Consider the following 21,253-nt stretch of genomic DNA (forward strand, 5'->3'; position numbering starts at 1 on the left):
TTAGACCCATTTTGGATTTAAAAAGATTAAATATAACCCTTCCACGTGTAACATTCAAAATGGGAACTCTGCTGATTATGTTGCTGTGGTGGCTCTCTGTGAATTGTTTTGCCTTATTGGATCTGTTGGATGTGTACCTTCAGCGTAACTGACGTTTTGTATTCTGGGACATCATTCTCTGCTTCAGGTTCAGCTCCAAAGGTATTCATGACCCTGGTATGTGTGCAGCATTCCACAGAATCCAGGTATTTCCTCACAACTGTTTCATTTGTTCTTCTTCTTTTTCCAAGGGCAGCAATGATTTTCAACTGGTGTGCAAGTCCTGCATTCTTTCTTCTGAACCACCAAAAGTCTAATTTGGAACTGTCTCAGTCCCTTAGGTGTATTGGTGCAGTTTTCTAAGCATACATGGGCAGGTGTTCCTTCCTCAATGAAGGAAGCTGAAGATAGTCACCAGCCTGATGGTATTGTTAATTCTGGAAGAGGCTACAGCAAGGGACTGGCTGTTTGTCCAGTGAGATATTGTGGCCTCTCTGAAGGTAGTTCCTTGGTCTTGTTTACACCTGCAGCCTCTTCATTATCATCTACTGAGATACTGGACTCCTTCTTTAGGGGGTTACAAAGCGATGAGCGTAGTGACTCCTCAAATACAGCAAGACCTTTAAGGGTGGCTAGTGCTGAGCCATCAAGAGATTAGGTCTCCCTTCTCTAGACCTATTTGCATTCAAGCAAGATGCACTCCATCTGCACTTTTGTTCTCTGACTCCCTCTCCCAGAGCTTGGGAAGTCAATGCCTCATCCTGTAGAGGGCCTTCTTTAGGTTACCCCCCATTTCTCCCCTTCTGAGCAGGGTCCTTCAAAAGATTCAAACGGAAAAGGCAGAAGTTCTCTTAGTTGCTCCCTGTTGGCCAAGGAAACCGTATTTACCCCAGTAGCAACAGCTCTCAGACCTAGCTCCATGGAGGTTTCCAGTCTATTTGTCTGCTCTAAGATTCCCTCTCCTTTAAGAATCCTCTTTTCTTCATCTAAAGTTTGTAACTTGCAGCTTGAAAGGCTAAATCTGGAATCCCAGTGTTGTTCCAGGAAAGCTGCTGCTTCCATTTAGAAGCTTAGGTGGCCAATTACTCACAAGGCGAAAGCTTTTTATTGGGAACTTTTTGATTTTTGATTTTTTCAAAGAGTGTTAGAGCTGCTTTTTTGTTCCATCCCAGAGTCTAGACTTCCTATAGGTTAGTTTTCTTTTAGTTTACTGTTTCAATTTGCGAACTTAGTGGGTGGTTATTACACCTTTTGTGGCAGTGGTTCTTAACCTGGGGTCCACGATGCGTACTCAGAGGGTCCATGACTGTTCACAAAAGTAATAATATTAGCAGATTAATAAAATATATTTACATTAAAACAAAATCTAAAATTGAAAATTTTAAAAGGAGATGTGAAGGAATTTATTATGGGAGACTAACAAATTAGATTGCTTGCTTTATTAGTGGGATCAGTGCAGTTCAGCAAACAGAGTTTAGCCTCTTCAGTGCCCATGACGAGATAGTCTCGTCATGGAGCACGGTTGCGCTGTGCCCATGACGAGACTATCTCGTCATGAACCCCGCCCGCTAATGCAACGCCCGGCACAGGGCGGGGAAAGGGCGGGGCACTGAAGGGGTTAGTACGGAAGATTGGTGGCCTCAACTGAAGCAGTGTTATGCACCGACAAAAAGAGGGCAAGTGTTAGAAGCAAAAGACACAAAGTGATATCCTCCCATCTAGCACATTGCTTTATCTTTTGGAAATAAAACCACATTTTGAAAAGGTCCAGCCTTCCTTTAAAAATAAAAATTTCGAAGTTTGCATAGTTTTTGTTTGTGAATTTAATGAAGTCTTTCATAATTAGTATGGTTGTTTGATGTATACTTGTTTTTGTATTTTTGTTTATTGTTGTGAGTTTCAAATCATACAATTTCCTAGGCCTGGCTTCCAGTAGTCATTCAATGGAGGTCCACACAAGTCAGAATGTTAAGAACCGTTGCATTAGAGGTTTAGAAGTTTCTTTGGTTGCCCACTTAGCCTCCAGTCTCCTCAAGCTTCTTCTTGTGACAGCCGATGGTTCATTCTACTGTTCAGTTCTGGGCCCTTTGGTCCTTCGGGGTCTGCAGGTTAGCCCTTTTGAACTCCAGGATATAGTTTATTTGCACAATCTCACTGTCCAGTGGTTGCAGTGTGTTCTGAACGCATCAGAGGAAGCTGGATGACTTACTGTGCTGGCAACCTCTTCTTTTCTTTCTTTCCAGACAGAGTCGCCTTGCGTCCAACACAGAATGTCTTCCTAAAATCCCATCTGAATTTCACAAATAATAGGATTTTGTTTTGCTCAATTTTTTCCCTTCTCAATCCTCGGGTGAGGAGATGAGATTACATTTTCTTGATATACACATAGTTCTTTCCATTTATGTTGATAGGACAGGTTCTCTTCTGAAGTCTAGTGCTCCCTTTGTAAATTATGAGAATTGTGATCAGGGTCAGAAACCTTCAATAGCAACACTTAGTGGCTGGGTAAAGCTAACCATTTATTGGGCATATCTGGCTTCTATCTCAACTATGCCAGGTTTGGTACACATCAACTTGAGGTATTTTTACTTTCTGTGCAATTTTCAAGACAGCCCATTTTAGAGATGGCTGTAATGCTGCTACTTACACTTTCTTGCCATTTTCAGCTGATTTTGCCTTGTCTTGGGTACCTCAAAGGACTGGTGTTTAAAGAGCACTACGTGGTGCACTCATTTCAGTGTCTTGCCTCTTAACCATATAAGAAGAACCTATGTTCCCTTAATGTGGCTTGGGTACATCATCACTTGGTAAAGGCTGGGCCAAGGAAGACGGGCGAGGAGATAATGACTGAGTTACTTATTGGTAATCTCCATTTTTCCTAATCCACGTTATGGTAATCTTAATTACTTCTAGTTGTTCTTATCACAGTTTTGATTTCTCACAGTCCCCAACAATTGCTTAAGCTAGGGAGCAGAGGTCCCATTCTTCAGCTTGATATTTCATTACGTTTTGGGATGTGTAATCTCCATTTTTCAGTTCCTGTGAGGGAGAAGCAAAGTGGGGATCACAGAGGTATTACAACATTTAAATTTTAAGTACAGCTTGCATGGGGTGCATTCTACCTACAGAATGAGACAAACCTCACCAGGATAGGACTGTGGCGAGTAGGATTAAGATTAATGAGGATTTCTGGTAAGTAAGTCACCCGGTAATCATCCATCTAGCTTTCGCTGGTGTAGTATTTTTTGTGAATCATGAGTCATTGAAAAATCTCTGGGTCATCATTGTAACCAAAGCTTTACTACAGTCTAGCAACATGTGTTTGATGTTCTAGATCTTTTGGGTTAAATTGATGATTTAGCTGTCTCGATTCGCTGTTGTTTCTCTTTACATCTTCCTAAAAGTTGCTCGCTGCTTTGCCATCTTTGTTATTCTTGCAATTATTGTTTTATTAAAGCCATGATGTTGTTTATACGTCATGAAGGAAACTTGTATTGTGCCTTGAGAAAATAAAACTATGTAAAAAGGGTACTGACTCTCAACCCATATCCCATCCCTGAGTAAACCCTGGATTAGCTTCCCTGAGAGTAGAATGCGGAAGGGTGAATTTGGTGCTCAGTTTTGAGTCCAACAATAGGTCAGGCCTGGTGCATCAGTGGTAAAGACTCTAGTTGACACAGTTGGTGCATAGTAGCTCCTGTGTGCCACAGAAGACCCCCACACCAGTTTCCACAACACCATGACACTTATTACAGAACCCTGGTAAGAATGGCCAGCATGACACAATGTGCGTTAGTGTATTTGTGATGATCAGCACTTTAGACCAGCTTTGGTTGTGAGCAAACTTCTCTAATTGAAAGTGCCTAATAAATATTTTGGAGCAGTGCATGTGCTGTTATTGAAATGATCCCTTTTCTTCACTGGCCTCAGAACCTTTTTGGCTATGCCCTTCTAGAGTAGGGCCGGCTTATGTAAGTCAGGGTGCCAAGTGTACGCCTGTCTGCTTGTCTGCTCCTGCGAGGACGTATGATGCATCAGGGTTATGTCCTATGTGCTCTACCAATAACAGTTGGATAACTTGAGACTAGAGAAGCCCTCATTACTTTTGATGGGGCGTGTACTCAACGTGCTGCTTATACTTCAACACCACAGCATGGCTTGGGCGATGAACCAAGCGTACAGTACTGGACCACCCATTATCTGCATCTGCTTTTTTTTAAATCACATTTCATATTCTTCCCTTAAATTGGAAAGACAGCAGCACCTCTGCTCATGATACTTTTGCTTAAAGCCCAAATATCACCATCCTCTGTCTTACCTTTGTGGCACATGCAGCTAAAAGCACCGTCTTTCCACTGCAAGGTTCTCCAACAACCACCAACGGGGTGCGATGAGCCTCGTTCTGTTGAATATACTGCATTACTACCGCCATTTCTTTGCACTCATACGTGTACAGGTCTGCGTACATGTTGCACAGTGATATATGCTGCATTGCCTCCTCAGCAACCCAGTCCAAGTGGGCAGTCTTTCTGGCCACTGTTGCTTCGATTAATCTCAGCATGTCGGTGTAGAACTGTCTGCAGAGACCTTCCAAGTAGGCCTGTTTCCGCTCTTCCGTGTACCCCACCTTCATGTCACAGGTTGTGGTGGAGCTGAAGACCTGAAGCCCCTCTTGGAGCGCCAGAGCAGGTAAAGTGACATCGCGGAGCTGGCAAAGCTTCTTATGGTCACTTGTCTCGAAAGACACATGCGCGTCATGGCTACTGGTGGACTTTGTCTTAAAAGTCACTCTTCCCTTTTTCTTCAAGGATACATAAGGGATTTTGTGGTTATAACAAACGCATCGTTCAAGCAACGCTGGGGGTTGATTACTTAGCGCCAACAACAATTCTTCTTCCAAGGCTAGGGAAAAACAAAAAGAGTTTGTGATTAAGTTGTACGTCTATGTAATATATGTGGACCAATCTACGCTTAGCATCATACTGCCTATATGATGGTGTGATGGGTAAGACATCTTTACCAGGTGACAACCAATGTTGGAGCTCATTGGAGATGCTCGCTGGGCCTTTTCTCCTGAGGCGGATCTCATTGGCATGGCAAGAGAAGCATCAAGGGAAAGACATCAATGATGACAATTCCATCATATGTCTTAGGGATGATGGAATTTCTGTCACTAATTTACGCACTACAAATTTACTCCCGAAAGGGGGTAATTTTCCATTTTTTGGCTACCCTCCACCACTCATACGTCATACACATCAGCGGTGCTGAAGGAGATTCATTATGGGAAGGTGGCCTTCTCAACGTTAGAAAAAGCCATTCCCATATTGCCTATTACCAACCCCTCCTCTGGTTCACCATCTAACTGAACTAACCCTCTCCGTCAACTATCTCACTGTTTTGTAAATAGTTCACCCATGTTTACTTTGACTTTGTTATTGTGCAGCATATTGCGCCACATTCTGGGTCAGTATTATTTCACAATTTGAATACAAATTAACTCTAATACAGCCAATAGCAGCCGAGTGGTGGCCAGTTAACCTTTGCAAAGGGTCTGCCACTGTGCAATACAATGTGGCACTTTTTTCAGTAACTTTTGGTCTGCCTGAGCTAGATATGTTTTTGTTGTTGAAATATGGAAATTATGTAGCAGATAGTTTGGGAAGAGGGTAGTCGATATTTATGCAGAAACCAGCATAGCTGCAGGATTGTATAATTCCTACGATTCTTTTAAAGACTTAAGGTATATTATATAGTTTAAATATGATACAGATTGAACATGTGCTGTAGTTATATCCAGTGCCAGCTTTAGTGATGGCGGCATCCTGTGTGGCAATCTTTATTTATATATGTAAATAAGTGATTTTTATAGGAAATGTTACATAATCAATGAGGACTACAAGGTGTAGGAGTCACATGTCATCCATACTGGAAACCAGGATATTTTAAGGATGTTTGGCCCAGAGAAGCTCAACCTCAGGATTTCTAACATATCACAGTGCTTGGGGTTGGCTATACTAAGAATTTATTTCTACCCATAAGAAATCCTATTTAAGGACATTAGGATATTGAAAGACTGGGGAAAATATAATGTTCTAAACTGCCCTTTGCAGTTTGCATGCAGCTCTTTGATGACAGTTCATAGGTCAGTGTGTTATATTAGGATTGTAACTTGTGAACTGCTAGTAAGAAAAAACATCTCTCTGACAAAAGCAGTAACTCACTGAGCTTTCCACAATAAATACCATTCTGTGATCCACAAGGTATGTTAACCCTCTGCGCTACTATATCATGAGTCAAAACTACCAGGAGACAAAACTCCAATCTCTCTCCAGCACAATCATTATCACTTGAGTTATCTTTACATTTTTATTGTTGCCTAAAAATTGCTAGACACACAAGGAACTCTTCAGCAGGTTCTTTTAAACCTATGAGATATTTCAAAACAGATCGTCCCCCATTAGCTCAACGCCAAGTGCATTGGTCCTGGTCACACTGCCTAAAGCCGGACCTGGTTGTATCACCATTAACACGTATAAAGCCAAGAAGCTTCATATGGCAAACGCTGGTGCCAGTAGTCAAGGGACTGCAAAACGTGTGTTCACTTTCACAAAGATGAAATTTAATTTAATTTAATTTAATTTTGGCATTTATAGAGCGCGAACGAATACCCGTAGGCGTCTCGGCGCTAGACTGAACGACTGAATCTCCACAGCATTGGAAAGACCAAGGGAATTACTGGTTAAACAACCAAGTTTTCAGGCTCTTGCGAAACTGCATCAATGAATTGCTGGATCTGATATGCTGAGGAAGCATATTCCAGATCTTGGGAGCTGCTACCGTAAAGCGGCGGTCACCCCATGAGACAATTTTAGAGCGTGGGACCACTAGATTATTAAGAGTCATGGATCTGAGTTGTCTAGTTGGTCTATAAAGTTTAAGTTGGTCCTTGAGAGGGCGTGGACCTTGGTCGTGTAGGGTTTTATAAATTATACAAAGAGATTTGAAAGTGATCCTATTCTTGATAGTCAACCAGTGGAGTGTCCTGATGGTGTCCGAGATGGGTGCAAACTTGGGTGTTCTTGTCAGGAGGCGTGCTGCCGCGTTCTGTATGGTTTGTAGTTTTTTTATAACTCTGGTTTGACCATTAAGAAAAAGCAAGTTACAGTAGTCCAAAGAGGGAAGGACCAGGGAGGTCACCAGAGTTTTGGCAGCTGCATCTGGGAGAACTGGCATGATTTTTCTTATCATCTTTAATTTGTAGTGAGCGGTGGCTGCTACTTTATTGGCATGTGCCATAAAGTTAAGATGATCATCAAAAATAATTCCCAGGTTCCTAACCTTGGAGGTCGGATTGGTTGGAGTGCCGAACTCGGGGGGCCACCAAAAAGCAGGCCAGATCGGAGAGAGGGGTCCAAAGATGACCACCTCCGTTTTGTCGGAGTTGAGCTTTAGGCAGTTCCCTGCCATCCACTCTCCTATCAGGCTCATGGTATTTTGAAAGCGTTCTGCCACTTCCGTCCCTTTATCCTTAATGGCCAATACCAGTTGTGTATCATCAGCATAAGAAGTTAGGCTCATCCCAGATGCCTTTATTATACTTGCAAGGTCCGACACATAGATATTAAATAGCGTCGGACTCAGGGATGAGCCTTGGGGAACCCCACACGGGAGCGACAGCTTAGCTGACTGATATGGTCCCAGGGTGACCACCTGAGTTCTATCGGCAAGGAAAGACGAGAGCAACTCTCTAGCCAGATAGTCAATACCCTTCTTCCCGACACGGTCGACCAGGATCTTGTGGTCGACCGTATCAAAAGCCGCCGAGAGATCCAGCAGTACAAGCAGCGCTGTCATGCCCTGATCACGAGTGGTTCTAATATCATCGGCTGCCTTGAAAAGGGCAGTTTCTGTGCTGTGGTATTTACGGAAACCGTACTGTGTGTCATCCAAGAGCAGGTTTGTCTCTAGGTATTCTGAGAGCTGCTGATTCATCGCCTTTTCTGCCACTTTAGCTAGGAAGGGAAGACTAGCTATGGGCCTATAATTCTTGAGTTCTTCAGTGTCAAGACTGGGTTTTTTCAATAGAGGTTTAATCAGCGTGTTTTTAAGGCAGTAAGGGTAAATCCCAGAGGTCAGTATGGTATTACAGACCTGGGTAATGGCAGGGGCGGTAGTGTCCATCGCCATGGAAAATACTGCAGGAGGGCAGGGATCCAAGGCCGAACCTGATTTAATAGATTTCATGATGGTGATTATTTGATCAGTGGAAAGGGTCCTAAAGCTGGTCATGGAACTACTGGGGCTGGTATAAGCAGGGGGAACTTTGCTGATGTAATTTTGAGAGGAAAAGGCTTGGTAGATGTTATTAACCTTGGAGTAGAAAAATTCTGACAACGCGTCACAAAGTGATTGGGACGGGGGAGGATGTAGATCAGGCGCATTACCAGTCAAAGTTTTTGTAATGGTGAACAGTTGTCTACTAGAATTTTTAGATGTTTCGATTTGCTCGGAAAAATATATTTTTTTGGTAGCCACAATCGTGGATTTATAAGTGGCCAAGGATTCTTTGTAGATAATCTTACTTTTAGGGTCATAGCTTCTGCGCCATTGCCTTTCCTTGTTCCTGCTTATCTGTTTTAAGGCTCTTAGTTCATCGGTGAACCACGGAGCAGTAGGAGTGCTTCTGTTCCTGGAGTAACGTTTAGTGGGTACCAGATGATTTGAAGCCTCGCTGAACCAATCGTGAAATTGGTTGGTAGCGATGATAGGATCAGCAGATAAGATAGGGCGGGTTTCATCTAGTAATGCTACGAGTTTATCCTGGTCTAGACTCTTCCAAACTTTGAAGGGGGGTGTTATAGAAGATACAGCCTTGTTCTTCGCTGCTTCCTTAATTTTTAAACCGCTGAAAATGGCATAATGATCCGTCCAAGGCATGGGCGAGATGTGAGATATATGTAGGCCCTCTGCGTTGGAGAAAATACCATCTAGCGTATGTCCTGCTTTGTGAGTATGGGCGGTGACTAGTTGTCTGAGACCCAAGATTTCTAGGTCCGAGATGAGGGCAACGGTGTCTCTGTCCTCCAGTTGTTCTAGATGAAAATTCACATCGCCCATCATTGTAACAGATGCTTCTGTGGCTATGACTTCTGTTATGACGCTGAGGTTGGTGAGGAAGTTTGCTTTAGTCCCCGGGGGACGATATAGAAGTACACCCTTAAAATTATAGAGGGCTGTAAGTTTTATATCGAAATACATAGCTTCACAAGCGGTGACAGGGATGGGTGATGTTCGAACTTCGAGGTACTCTCGAATTATGATCGCTAGCCCCCCACCCTTTTTTCCAAGCCTGTCCTGTCGATAGACTTTATAACCAGAAGGAACTGCCACAGCAAGATCGGGGCCTGAAGCGTCATCTGCCCAGGTTTCCGTGATGTACAGTACATCCAAGTTATTGTCGATAATAAGGTCAGCAATTTCTTGGCTGTGTTTAACTAAGGAGCGCGCATTAATAAGTGCCATGAGAGTGACCACTTCATTGGTGTCATTCTGCTGGTTGACAGCCACCATGGTGTTATAAGTCCGGATCATGATGCTGCAGTGTGGGCAGGTCAAGTAGGCGTCCTTATTTAATAGTGAAGGATCATATATGATGCATTGTGAGGAGGGGGCGGGTTGAAGCCTCATAAGAGTTGAGCGGTCATATGTTTGCTTGATTTGAGAGGAAAATACAACAGGGGTCGTGGCCCCTGGCCCGGAAGAGGCGCGGACGGGCGCAGACGGGCTTGCCTTTGGCGCGCCATTGGCGCGCCGCCGGCGCGCCCGCTGCGCTCGCCCACTGCGCGGACGAGTGTTCCTTCCCATTTATCCGTGTGAGGAGGGCGTGAGGCGTCGAGCAGCTGCAGCGCTACCCCTCCCTCACCCAAGATGGCCGGCCCCTTCCTTCACAGCGCGAGAGTGTGACAGAACGCGCGAGGAGTGATGGCAAGGCAGCGAACAAGTAAGTAGCAGCAATTAGGCTTTAAAAGTATTTAAAAAGGTTAAACAGCAAAATATACATCAAAGCTAAAAACAATGAGATGAAATTGCTAAACGCTAAGTAAAATCCCCCGGCTTCCGCCTCAGGGGAGAGACCAGTGCAAGTCAGCGCGATGCAAAATCCGGCTGATTAAGTACTCTGGGAGGGCGTGAGGCGTCGAGCAGCTGCAGCGCTACCCCTCCCTCACCCAAGATGGCCGGCCCCTTCCTTCACAGCGCAAGAGTGTGACAGAACGCGCGAGGAGTGATGGCAAGGCAGCGAACAAGTAAGTAGCAGCAATTAGGCTTTAAAAGTATTTAAAAAGGTTAAACAGCAAAATATACATCAAAGCTAAAAACAATGAGATGAAATTGCTAAACGCTAAGTAAAATCCCCCGGCTTCCGCCTCAGGGGAGAGACCAGTGCAAGTCCACATTTCGGCACAGAATGGCAATATACTTCTTCCAAAGTTGGCACCTGAAAATGGCAGACTGTCTATTGGCTAAGGAAATGAGCCCAGTGCTTAATATGAGCCGGTGGTTTCCGGTGTTTAGCACTTGCACTTAATTATCAACACCAGCACTTATGACAGTCTGCCACATGGTGGTGAACATGGGGTCAGTGCCTCACCTTTTTTGTTACACCTACCTTGAGCCCCACCTCTACAGCTGCTAAATGTGCCAAGAGGCGACACAGAAAAAAACAAGCATTGGCAAAGCCAATAGGTTGCGCCTATCTAAAATCTATTGGCTTTGACAATGTTTTTTTTGTTACATATTGCACAGGTTAAAAAAAAAACTATGACATGGCAAGAATAGTCCGCATCATAGTGCTTTGTTTTTTTCTTTAAGCCATGTTGCACAGCAGCCCGCGCTGCAAAAAAACTGTCTGGGGGGTACTGGAAGGGGTTCAGGCAACATAAGGGCAGGGGTTTGAGTGAACATATCGGCGAGCGGAAGTAGGTGCCTAAACACACCAGAGAGCGAGGGAAGGGCAAGGGGTAGATGACAAACAACGGTGAGCAAGAGGTGGGTGAAAAACAATAGTGAGCACGGGGTGGTGGTAGAAACACTGGTGGGATAAAGGGGAGGGGCTGCCGTAAACCTTTCTATTTCTTTGTAAAGCTGCATCCGTGTGATATGCTTACTCTGTACTGAGTGCATGACGCAAACTTGTTCTATGCTGGCGTAGGTTAATTTTGGCATTGTGGCGCACACTGCAGTGCTCCTTACAAGAAAGGAATCTCGGCCAGGAAAAGACACAAAGCTAACCATCTCCTGCCTCCACATGAAGAGCGCATCCCAATGGTGCAGTGGTGTAAGCATATAACATGGATCCGGCTTTACAAAGAAATACAACGTTTTACAGTAGCATTCTTGAAACAAGTGTCAGGGAAACCAGTGGTGCGCCAGGAGGAACGCTTGCAGAGTGGTGGAGGAAGGGGACGAGGCCTCCAACCAGGTGGGGGGCTTACTTGTGGCAAGAATATGGATTCTTGGCCCCCAACGACCCTCAGCAGCCAAGTGGGCTTCATCCCCCAACCAGTAGTGCACCAGGAGGTGCGTTTGCAGAGTGGTTGCGAAAGGTGGTGGGGGCTCCGACGATGTCTGAACAATATTGCTGTGGGGGACGAACTTGTGGTGACAATAGGGGTTCTTTGCCCCCAAAGATCCTCAGCAGCCAAGGGAACTTCATCCCCCAACCAGTAGTGCATCAGAAGGTGCATTTGCAGAATTCTTGAGGAATGGGGGAGGGCCTCCGACGAGGTCTGAGCAATCCCCCTGTGGGGGACTTACTTGTGACAACAATAGGGGTTCTTGGCCCCCAATGACCCTCAGCAGCCAGGGGGACTTCACCCCCCTAACAGTAGTGCGTCAGGTGGTGCATTTGTAGAGTGGTTGAGAAAGGGGACGGCGCCTCCTACGAGATCTGAGCAATCCAACTTTGGGGGACTTACTTGAGGGTGTTATTTAGCCCCAGGGAAGTGGTGGTCCCCGGAACTTATGGGGGTTCACGCAGTCCCCGCATTAATCTTTCTTTAGCCCCGGGAGGTGGTGGTCCTTGGGGCTTATAGAGCCCATAGAGGGGGGCCCACGTGCCTCCCTCCTTTTTATCAATACATCCCCAGGGAGGTGGAGGTCCCTGGCGCTCAATGAGCCTTAATAAGGGGGCCCTGTGTGCCCCCCGCCTTTAAAAAAAAACAAATGCCACCAGGACCTGTCCCACCCGGGGGCTGTATTCAAAACAAGCGTGGGAGCCCAAACTTGTTTTTTGTTTTGTTTTCTGCTGCGGATTCATGGCTCCATCACCTTTTTGCGGCAATGATTTTTTTAAAAGTGATGTTTGGTCGTTGCGGGGCACAGGGGGACCCCACTACAACACCTAGGGGGTCAGGGTATTTCTACCCTGTCCCCTTTTCTCTTATTTAAACGTTTTTTGTGAGACTGGGCTAAAACCGAGTTCCAAGACGGCTGCCAACACTTCCTGGCTGAAGTGTTGCTAGCCAATCAGAAACTTCCTATGAGATCCGTGCTTAGGCTCTGCCCAGATAGCCTCGTTTGCTTTCCTTTAAATTTCTCAACATCTTCTGAAGGGATTTACACCGGTTAAGTGAAAGCGTAATCTGCAAACCACCCCCGGGACATAGCTGTTTGCTTTGGCTTGGCAGGAGCTTTACCGCTCCCGCCAAGCCATAGCAAACTGTGCTTCGCTTCGAGCAAGCGTAAGCATACAAAAATGTTCTCGCTTTCTAGAAGCGGAGCACAATTGCTTTGACAGAGAGGGAGCTCCCCCATTCATAAAAGGCCTGACCCAGGGGATGGGGTCACCGGGTCCGAAAATGGCACAGGGAAGGGGGCACTTAATACAATTTTTTTAAGTTAGAAAAAAACCCGATGACAAGTCACCGGAGGCCCGCCCCCTTTCACCACCACTCTGCAAGCTTGCCTCCTGGCGCACAACTGGTTGAGGGATGAAGTCTTCTTGGTTGCAGAGGGTACATGGGGGCCAACAAGCTCTTGAAGTCCCAAACAGCGAGATTGATGAGAGGACTTCAGAGGCCATGCCCCCTTTATCCACCACTCTGCAAATGTGCCTCCTGGCATACTGCTGGATGGGGGGATGAAGTCCCCTTGGATGTTGAGGGTCCTTGGGGGCCAACAAGCCCTACTGTTACCTACAGTAAGTCCCACAGAGTGTGATTGCTGAGAGGACTTCAGAGGTCACACCCCCTTTCTCCACCACTCTGCAAACATGCCTCCTGTCGCACTGCTGGCTGGGGGACAAAGTTCCCTTGGCTCTAGAGTGTCCTTGGGGGCTAACAAGCCCTCCTGTAACCTCTAGGAAGTCCCACACAGCGGAATTGCTGAGAGGTCTTTGGAGGCCACACATCCTTTCTCCACCACTGTGCAAACGCACCTCCTGGTGCACTGCTGGTTGGGGGTTGAAGTCCTCTTGGATGCTGAGGGTTCTTAGGGGCCCAGAAGTCATCCTGTTACCTTCAGTAAGTCCGACACAGCTGGATTCCTGAAAGCTAGTCAGGGGCCCTGCCCCCTTTCACCACCACTCTGCAAGCTTGCCTCCTGGCGCACAACTGATTGGGGGATGAAGTATCCTTGGTTGCAGAGGGTACAGGGGGGCCAACAAGCCCTCATGTTACCTCAGTAAGTCCCAAACAGCGAGATTGCTGAGAGGACTCCAGAGGCCATGCCCCCTTTATCCACCACTCTGCAAATGTGCCCCCTGGCATACTGCTCGATGGGGGATGAAGTCCCCTTGGATGCTGAGGGTCCTTGGGGGCCAACAAGCCCTACTGTTACCTACAGTAAGTCCCACAGAGTTTGATTGCAGAGAGGACTTCAGAGGTCACACCCCCTTTCTCCACCACTCTGCAAACATGCCTTCTGTCGCACTGCTGGCTGGGGGATAAAGTTCCCTTGGCTCTAGAGTGTCCTTAGGGGCTAACAAGCCCTCCTGTAACCTCTAGGAAGTCCCACACAGCGGAATTGCTGAGAGGTCTTTGGAGGCCACATATCCTTTCTCCACCACTGTGCAAACGCACCTCCTGGTGCACTGCTGGTTGGGGGTTGAAGTCCTCTTGGATGCTGAGGGTTCTTTGGGGCCAGAAGCCATCCTGTTACCTTGAGTAAGTCCGATACAGCAGGATTCCTAAAAGCTAGTCAGAAGCCCTGCCCCCTTTCACCACCACTCTGCGGACGAGACTACTAGTTTAACAAGCATTTGCAATGCAATAGGTCTCGCAGTTACTGGAGTTTAAGCTATTGGTATTGTAAATGACAATGCCATTTATTTATTTATTTAAAACGAAAACAAAAATAAAAGGCATTGTTATTTGCAATGGTAATAGCTCAAACTCTCGTAAAAGCGAGACCTATTGCATTGCAAATGCTGGTTACCTTTTTCTTGCCCGTTTACAATAAGCAATAAAAGAAAAATCTATCACACCAGCTGGTGAAGGCCAGGCCTACTGGCTTTGTGAATGCGTGTTTATAATGTGACAAGTGATATGAGGGCGCTTTGAAATTAATTTCTTGCTACCATGATCAGGCAAGGTCGTTGGCAAGCTCTCAGACAGAACTTGCTTTTACTAGGGTCATACCAGTAAACCGGCAGATACCATATAGAAAATAGAGACCAGAGGCTAAAACCTTGCACCCAACTGACCACAACAGCACTTTGCATCGCACGGCTCGTATAACTAGCATTAAGCTTTGGCATATAAATAGGTCAAGCCAAACCTAAAAACTACTGTAATTCTTCAGCTAGCTACGTTTGTTTCTCGCTCCCTAGCGCCCCCAATGCACCCGCCCGACCACACACATCACATCAGGCACTGTGTATGACAATGCTGGGGTTACCACTGAAGCTACAAACAATACACCCGTTGTGTGACCATTTGAATGTGAATGAAGGCGATGGGTGCATTTTCCCAGATAAAATTACTATTTTCAATATGTTTAACTTCAATGGCACACACGTTTATTATGTATGGATCCGATGCAGGCATTCCGGGAGTGAGGAGTTCGCTCACAATATTTGAACAAATTCAGAAGATTTAAGTTGTGGTCTTAAACTGGAGACGTGTAATGCTTTATTCTGAAACGTTAGTAGAAAACCATAAATTTCCCAAACAAAAATCTCGCCCATGACTTTTTGATACACCCGAGAACTTCAATTATACAACGTAAAGTCACAATTTCATAGTGACACTTAAACACACCCAACATGCAGACGACTCGATGAAACTGTTCAGAAACTTTAACGAACAAATATTTTCTCAGTCTTTTTCACGTAATCTGTAAAATTTCCAAACTCATAAATACACCCACCAACAATGACACTGCTGGCAACTCACAGCAATAAGAACCTAGCCACGGCGTTGTTCTGCAGTCACTCACAGCATCGCCTGTAGTCTGTATTGAAGTGCTCCTATTCCTGTCAGGTGGGTAAATAACGTGGTAGTTGTATCCCTGGCATTGACACAAAGATTATCAAAAAGTACATGGCTTTGCCACTGGGGGTATAACCCCATGGTTTGAATGGGCCGGTACCCTAGAGCACTGAGTACCTACACCCCTCTAACTTGCAAGGGAGAGAACCAGCACTTCTCAGCAGAGGTTCAGTTCTTTTAATTGGAGTACCTCCGCTTGTCTGTAGCAAACTGGCAGTCTGGGCGAGAGAGTAGCTGTGCTTTTATATTTATATCTCCAACACTGTATACATCCTGCACGTTTAGACAGTGCTTTAAATAGAAAAATGGAAGTGCAGGTACCCCGTACCTCCTTGTTTCTGAGAAGTGTCGGCACTCTTCAAGTAAAAGTATTACGTTCCTCTTGAGAAGTGCAGGTACGCTCACTCTCAAAATAAAAAATGTGCCGGTACCCCAAACCAGACAGTACCGGCCCAGTTAAAGCACTGCGTCTAGAGCTGAACAGGCTCCACGTTGCTGCTTTCTGGTCAAAAGCTGCCGTTTCAACTTCATTGCGAATTACACTTGATTTCCAGCCATCAGACCATAGGACAGGGAAGGAAAGCAGAGACCGCGCCTCACCCCTGCTCAGAACCGCAGTCCCAAGAAACCGCAGCTCATCTCCTGTCTTCAACCAAACATGCCCGATCCCAGGTTACGATTTCAGATCAATACGCTAGCGCCTCTTCGTGACCATTTTCTCCCCTTACTATATTTTACAGGAAATATTTTGTTACCATTTAAAATAGTGCTTGAAGTCCATGAAAGCCGCGTTCCCGTGAGAGAAATGACCCAAAGCAGCGTGTACTGGTCAGCACATGGGGTCCAAGCTGCCTTTGGTATGAACTGTATGCCTTTTCTGGTATTGCTAGAATGGTGAATTTGTCTACACTATGTGAGAGGGGGTTGGTCTGAGGAACCGTTGGCGGAAGGCATTCGATCAATGTTTGGTATTTGTGATTTGTAAATAAATACGGTCATAGTTCTCACCGACCTGGTGTGTCCCCAGTGAAGGGAATTATGGTCCACTGTTCTGTAACAAGCTGAGAAAATTCCAAATAGCGTGCCTTGTGACATCTTAGATGGGGCTTACACTGTGATAGTGTTGTCTAACACCATGTCTGAATTGTGCACTTTCGCGGCCGCTTAGATGTTCTCAGTGGCCGCGCGGCTCACTGAGAACATCAAAGCGGCCGCGAAATGATCACGCAGGCTGTCAAATGGTGCGCGTGCCTGGCGCACATGCACTGTAGTTGGCGGCCTGAAAGCACTGGTTTGCACTTCCAAATCCCCCTTTTACAAAAGCTCTCGCGAGAGCAGCGCTAAAGCGCTGGCTCAGGCGAGACCTAAAAAACCATAGAAATTCACTTTAAAAACCAAAGGTTAAAGGGACGTTATAGTTAAGAAATAGAATTAGAAAAACCTTAGAAATTCACTTAAAAAACCCAAAGGTTACAGGTACGTTATAGTTAGGCTCAGGTTTTACTTCTACAAATGCAGTGAAATTCAGCAGTTATAGTTACCTGAGCTAACTATAACTTACGCCCCGCAATGGGCTGCTCATGACCTCACATATTATATCACTCATGATGTAGTCAATGATATCACCGATGACAATCCAAATAAAATAAATGATGACATCATCCACAGAACCACTCACACACAGACACACTCCCATACAACCTCTTGTATGCCCACTCCCATACCCATTCACAGACACATATCAGTACTCACATACCCACTCACTCCTCCATAGAGGCACTCACACACCCACTCGCTCACTCACTCATACAGCCACTCACACAACCATTCACTTACCCATATAGCTACTCATACAACCAGTCACTCACCCACACACTAAGCCATACAGCTACTCACACACCCACTTATTCACCTACACAGTCACTCACACACCCACTCACACATACAGTCTCTCAACAGACTCACTCACCCACCCACCCACACATCAACTTACATACCCATTCACATACCCATACAGCCATTCACACAGGCACTCACTCTCCACTATAGTCACTCACACCAAATACCCACTCAAACAGCCACTCACTCACCCATACAGCCACTTATACACCCAGTCACTCACTCATACAGCCATTCAGACACCCATTCACTCACCCAAACAGTCACTAAACACCAAATTACCCACCCATAGAGCCACTCACACTGCCACTTACTTACCCATACAGCCGCTGACACAGAATCTCTCACCCACACAGCTACTCACACACCCATTTACACACTCATACAGCCACTCACACACCCATACACACAAGGATACATACAGTCACACAGCCACTCACATAATATATGTTAGAAGTAGTATCACTCAGTAGTAGTGCACCTAGTATACTAATTTAACTTTTATAGTAGATTAGTATATATGTTTAACACTCAAACTCTTAAAAACACTTACATCACTTGATGATGTCATCAGTATTGTCATTGACCAGCAGTGCATTACAGGGGTGTAAAGTTATAGTTAGCTCAGGTAACTGTAACTGCTGAATTTCACTGGTTTTGTATGAGTGAAATCTGAGTCTAACTATTACGTCCCTGTCACCGTTGTTTTTTTCAGTTTATAAATACATTTATATATATATACACACACACACACACACACACACACACACACACACACACACACACACACACACACATATGTGCCCCTTCAAATTAACTACCAGACACACCGCTGGGCCCAACAAACAGGGAGTAACTGTGCTCTCCCAGCTTAGTACAGACTGTGCTACATTCAAGGTCTCTGTTGGCACAAGGAAGCCTCCGCTGTGGATGTGCGTAGGTAGCCAAAGAATTGTTTGCTTGATGGATTACACTGCGGCTTGGAAGCTCTTCTCACCGGAGATGGAAAACTTCTTGGCCTGGTCTGCTTTCAAGGTTCCCTCTTTGACGCACACAGGTACAATGACATCAAACAGCTCGTGCAGGTCTGTGACAGCCTCTTTCCAGGTACTGACTTTTGTTTGCTGCCAAAAAGACACAGTGCCATTATTCATTCACATTTTCGGTATTTATAGAGTGGATTTCGATTCATTGAGCAGCTCTACAGTGATATCTTGAACAAGGAGTGTTATAAGTAGGTGTGTGGGGTCCAGGTGAGACCCGAGTACGGAAATTGGAAGTAAAGGGATGGGCAGGAAAAATTGAGCCTGCTGAGCTCCCGGCATTATACCGTAGGGTTGTTTTTAATATTTACTATCTGAGGCAAAAGGAGAGTAGTAGTAGCTATAGTAGAATTAGTGGTGGCAGCAGTATTAATAATAGTAGTAGTCACAGTAGTATTTAGTGAAAGCAGCAGCACTGGTACTTGTATTAGTAAATCTTAGAGCAGTGCTACTGTACCTAAAATAGCATAAGTAGTAGCAGCATTAGTAGTAGTAGAAGTAATAATAATAGTAGTCATAGCAGTAGAAGTAGCAGTAGTGGTAGTAGTATTAGTAAACATTGGCGCAGTTCTAGTAGTACCAGTAGTAGCATTAGTGGTAGCAACAGTAGCAGTATTATTAATAGTAGTAGTCACAGTAGTATTAGTAAACGCAGCAGCACTGGTACTAGTAAACTTTCTAGCAGTACTAGTATACCTAAAGTAGCGTTAGTTGTAGCAGCACAAGTATTAGAAGTAAAACTATTAATAATAGTAGTCATTGCAGTAAAAGTAGAAGCAGCAGTACTGGTAGTTGTATTAGTAATTTTTGAAGCAGTTGTAGCAGTACCTGTAGTAGCGTTGATGGTAGCAACTGTATCAGAATTAATAATAGAAGTAGTCACAGTAGTATTAGTAAAAGCAGCAGCACTAGTACTAGTATTCGTAAACCTTTGAGCAGTACTACTAAACCTAAAGTAACTTTAGTGTTAGCAGCACTAGTAGTAGTAATATTGATAATAGTAGTGCTCCTAGTAGTAAAAGAAGAAGCAGCAGCAATGGTAGTAGTATTAGTGAACACTGGAACAGTAGTATTATCTGGTGTTTATACATTGCTTCCTCCAAGGTATCTTTTTGTTTTTCTAGCCTGTCGTTTTGATTATGCACATGATCTAAAGCCTACAAGCCTTCGACACTACAGTTAAGTTATTCAATGTTATATTAATGTATTCACCCATTTCATCTATTTCTAATCTCCTTCATCTTGCTCTTCTTGTCATTCCCATAAGTACCCTTTCTATGGTGTTTTCCTTAACCTCTTCAATGCCCATGACGAGATAGTCTCGTCATGGAGCGCGGTTGCGCTGTGCCCATGACGAGACTATCTCGTCATGGACCCCGCCCGCTAATACAATGCCCGGCACAGGAGGGGGAAAGTGCGGGGCACTCAAGGGGTTAACCTCTGTAAAATCAACAATGACATGGGTAAAACAAAAACAAATAAATTAAAACGGAAACAGCAAATTAGACCCTGCAGATCTACACACAGTCACATTATTAATTAGACCTTCCCAGGTAGCTATGAAGCCCTCATCCTGGAAAGTGACAGTGGCAGTGGTGACCAGTCATGGCGGAGAAGATTTTACTCAAGGCAAATTATCAGCAGTGGCTATTTTAGCTGAAAACCCTATAAGTGCACTGACCCACAAGGTTCTGGAAGAATATCAAAGTAAAGAAATAATTAAACTATGCTCTGAGTTACTAGCAGAATGAAGAATAAAATAGATTTAAAGGTAACAGCAGACAAGAAAGTAACCTAGGCTTTCATGAGCCAGTCATCAACGTCTAAGAATATAAACACAACAAAGTCACCAACGTCATCAGCAGTCTTCATCTAGGGTCCCCAAGTGAACAGTAAACCCCTTGGCATGCATCTCCTACACAGTCTGAAGAGACTTCAATTTCATAGCTAGTTCTCAGTCCCACATCCCATTCATCAAAACATAAAGGAGGATATTTACAAGAAAATGCAGGAGCGCGCCGTTACGACTAATTTGGCAACACTGCGCTCTGACATTTTCAAAATGCAGCGATGCACCGTATTTACAAAAATATGGGGCACCCCTGCCTTAACCCTAGCGGTGGCGCTCAAAAAGCTGCCTAGCGGCAGCACAGACTAGCTACTGCTGGTGCAGGCACCCTTGCGCCTTGTTGCAAGGGTGCCTGTGATGCAGGGGCGATTGTTTATGGGCAAGAAGGGACACCTTCCTGCACATAAACAATCAATAATTGTAATTTGTTCCTTGTATGAGTGCTTCAGAATGCAGCACACATGGAAAGAGCAAAAAACAAAACAAATATTAATTTCTCCTCGTATCGCCATCCTAAGACCAGATATTATCTGGCCTTTGTTTTTGGTGCTCCCCCTCCTGGGGCAGCATCAAAAAGCAATGGGTGTTGCGGTGGAATGTCCACAGCAACACCTATTGCCTGCCTCTTTGCCGCAGCAGACTGCGGCAGTAAAGGGCATATTTACAAGGTGGCGATAAGCCACGCTGAGTGGCTTAGTGCCACCTTGTAAATACGGAGAATGGCGCAACGCTACTGAAGCATTAAAAAAAGAGACGCTCCAGTGGCGTTAGGGGCTTGTAAAGATGCTTCAAAGTCTAAAGCCAAGGAACAAGACATGGAATGCGTAACTAGAAGTGTTTGCCTTACCCTTTCACCCCATCCTAAGCAACAATCCTGGAAGCCTAAGGTAAACTAAAAGGAACATGCCAGTAGGAGTTAATCAAAACATCAG

General features: G+C 45.0%; 1 protein-coding gene across 1 annotated transcript in view; it reads right to left on the minus strand.

Moving 5' to 3' along the window:
• LOC146805957 (NACHT and WD repeat domain-containing protein 2-like) overlaps positions 1–21,253 on the minus strand; it is an 85,119-nt gene that overhangs the window by 12,203 nt on the left and 51,663 nt on the right. The window contains exons 5-6 of the mRNA XM_085620570.1: positions 18,427–18,553; positions 4,358–4,941 (exon numbers count right to left, since the gene is read on the minus strand). Of these exons, the coding sequence (XP_085476696.1) occupies positions 4,358–4,941; positions 18,427–18,553 (711 nt within the window). The remainder of the gene's footprint in view (positions 1–4,357; positions 4,942–18,426; positions 18,554–21,253) is intronic.

The sequence above is a fragment of the Triturus cristatus genome, chromosome 8, assembly GCF_964204655.1.
Source record: "Triturus cristatus chromosome 8, aTriCri1.1, whole genome shotgun sequence".
In the NCBI taxonomy this organism is placed as follows: domain Eukaryota; kingdom Metazoa; phylum Chordata; class Amphibia; order Caudata; family Salamandridae; genus Triturus; species Triturus cristatus.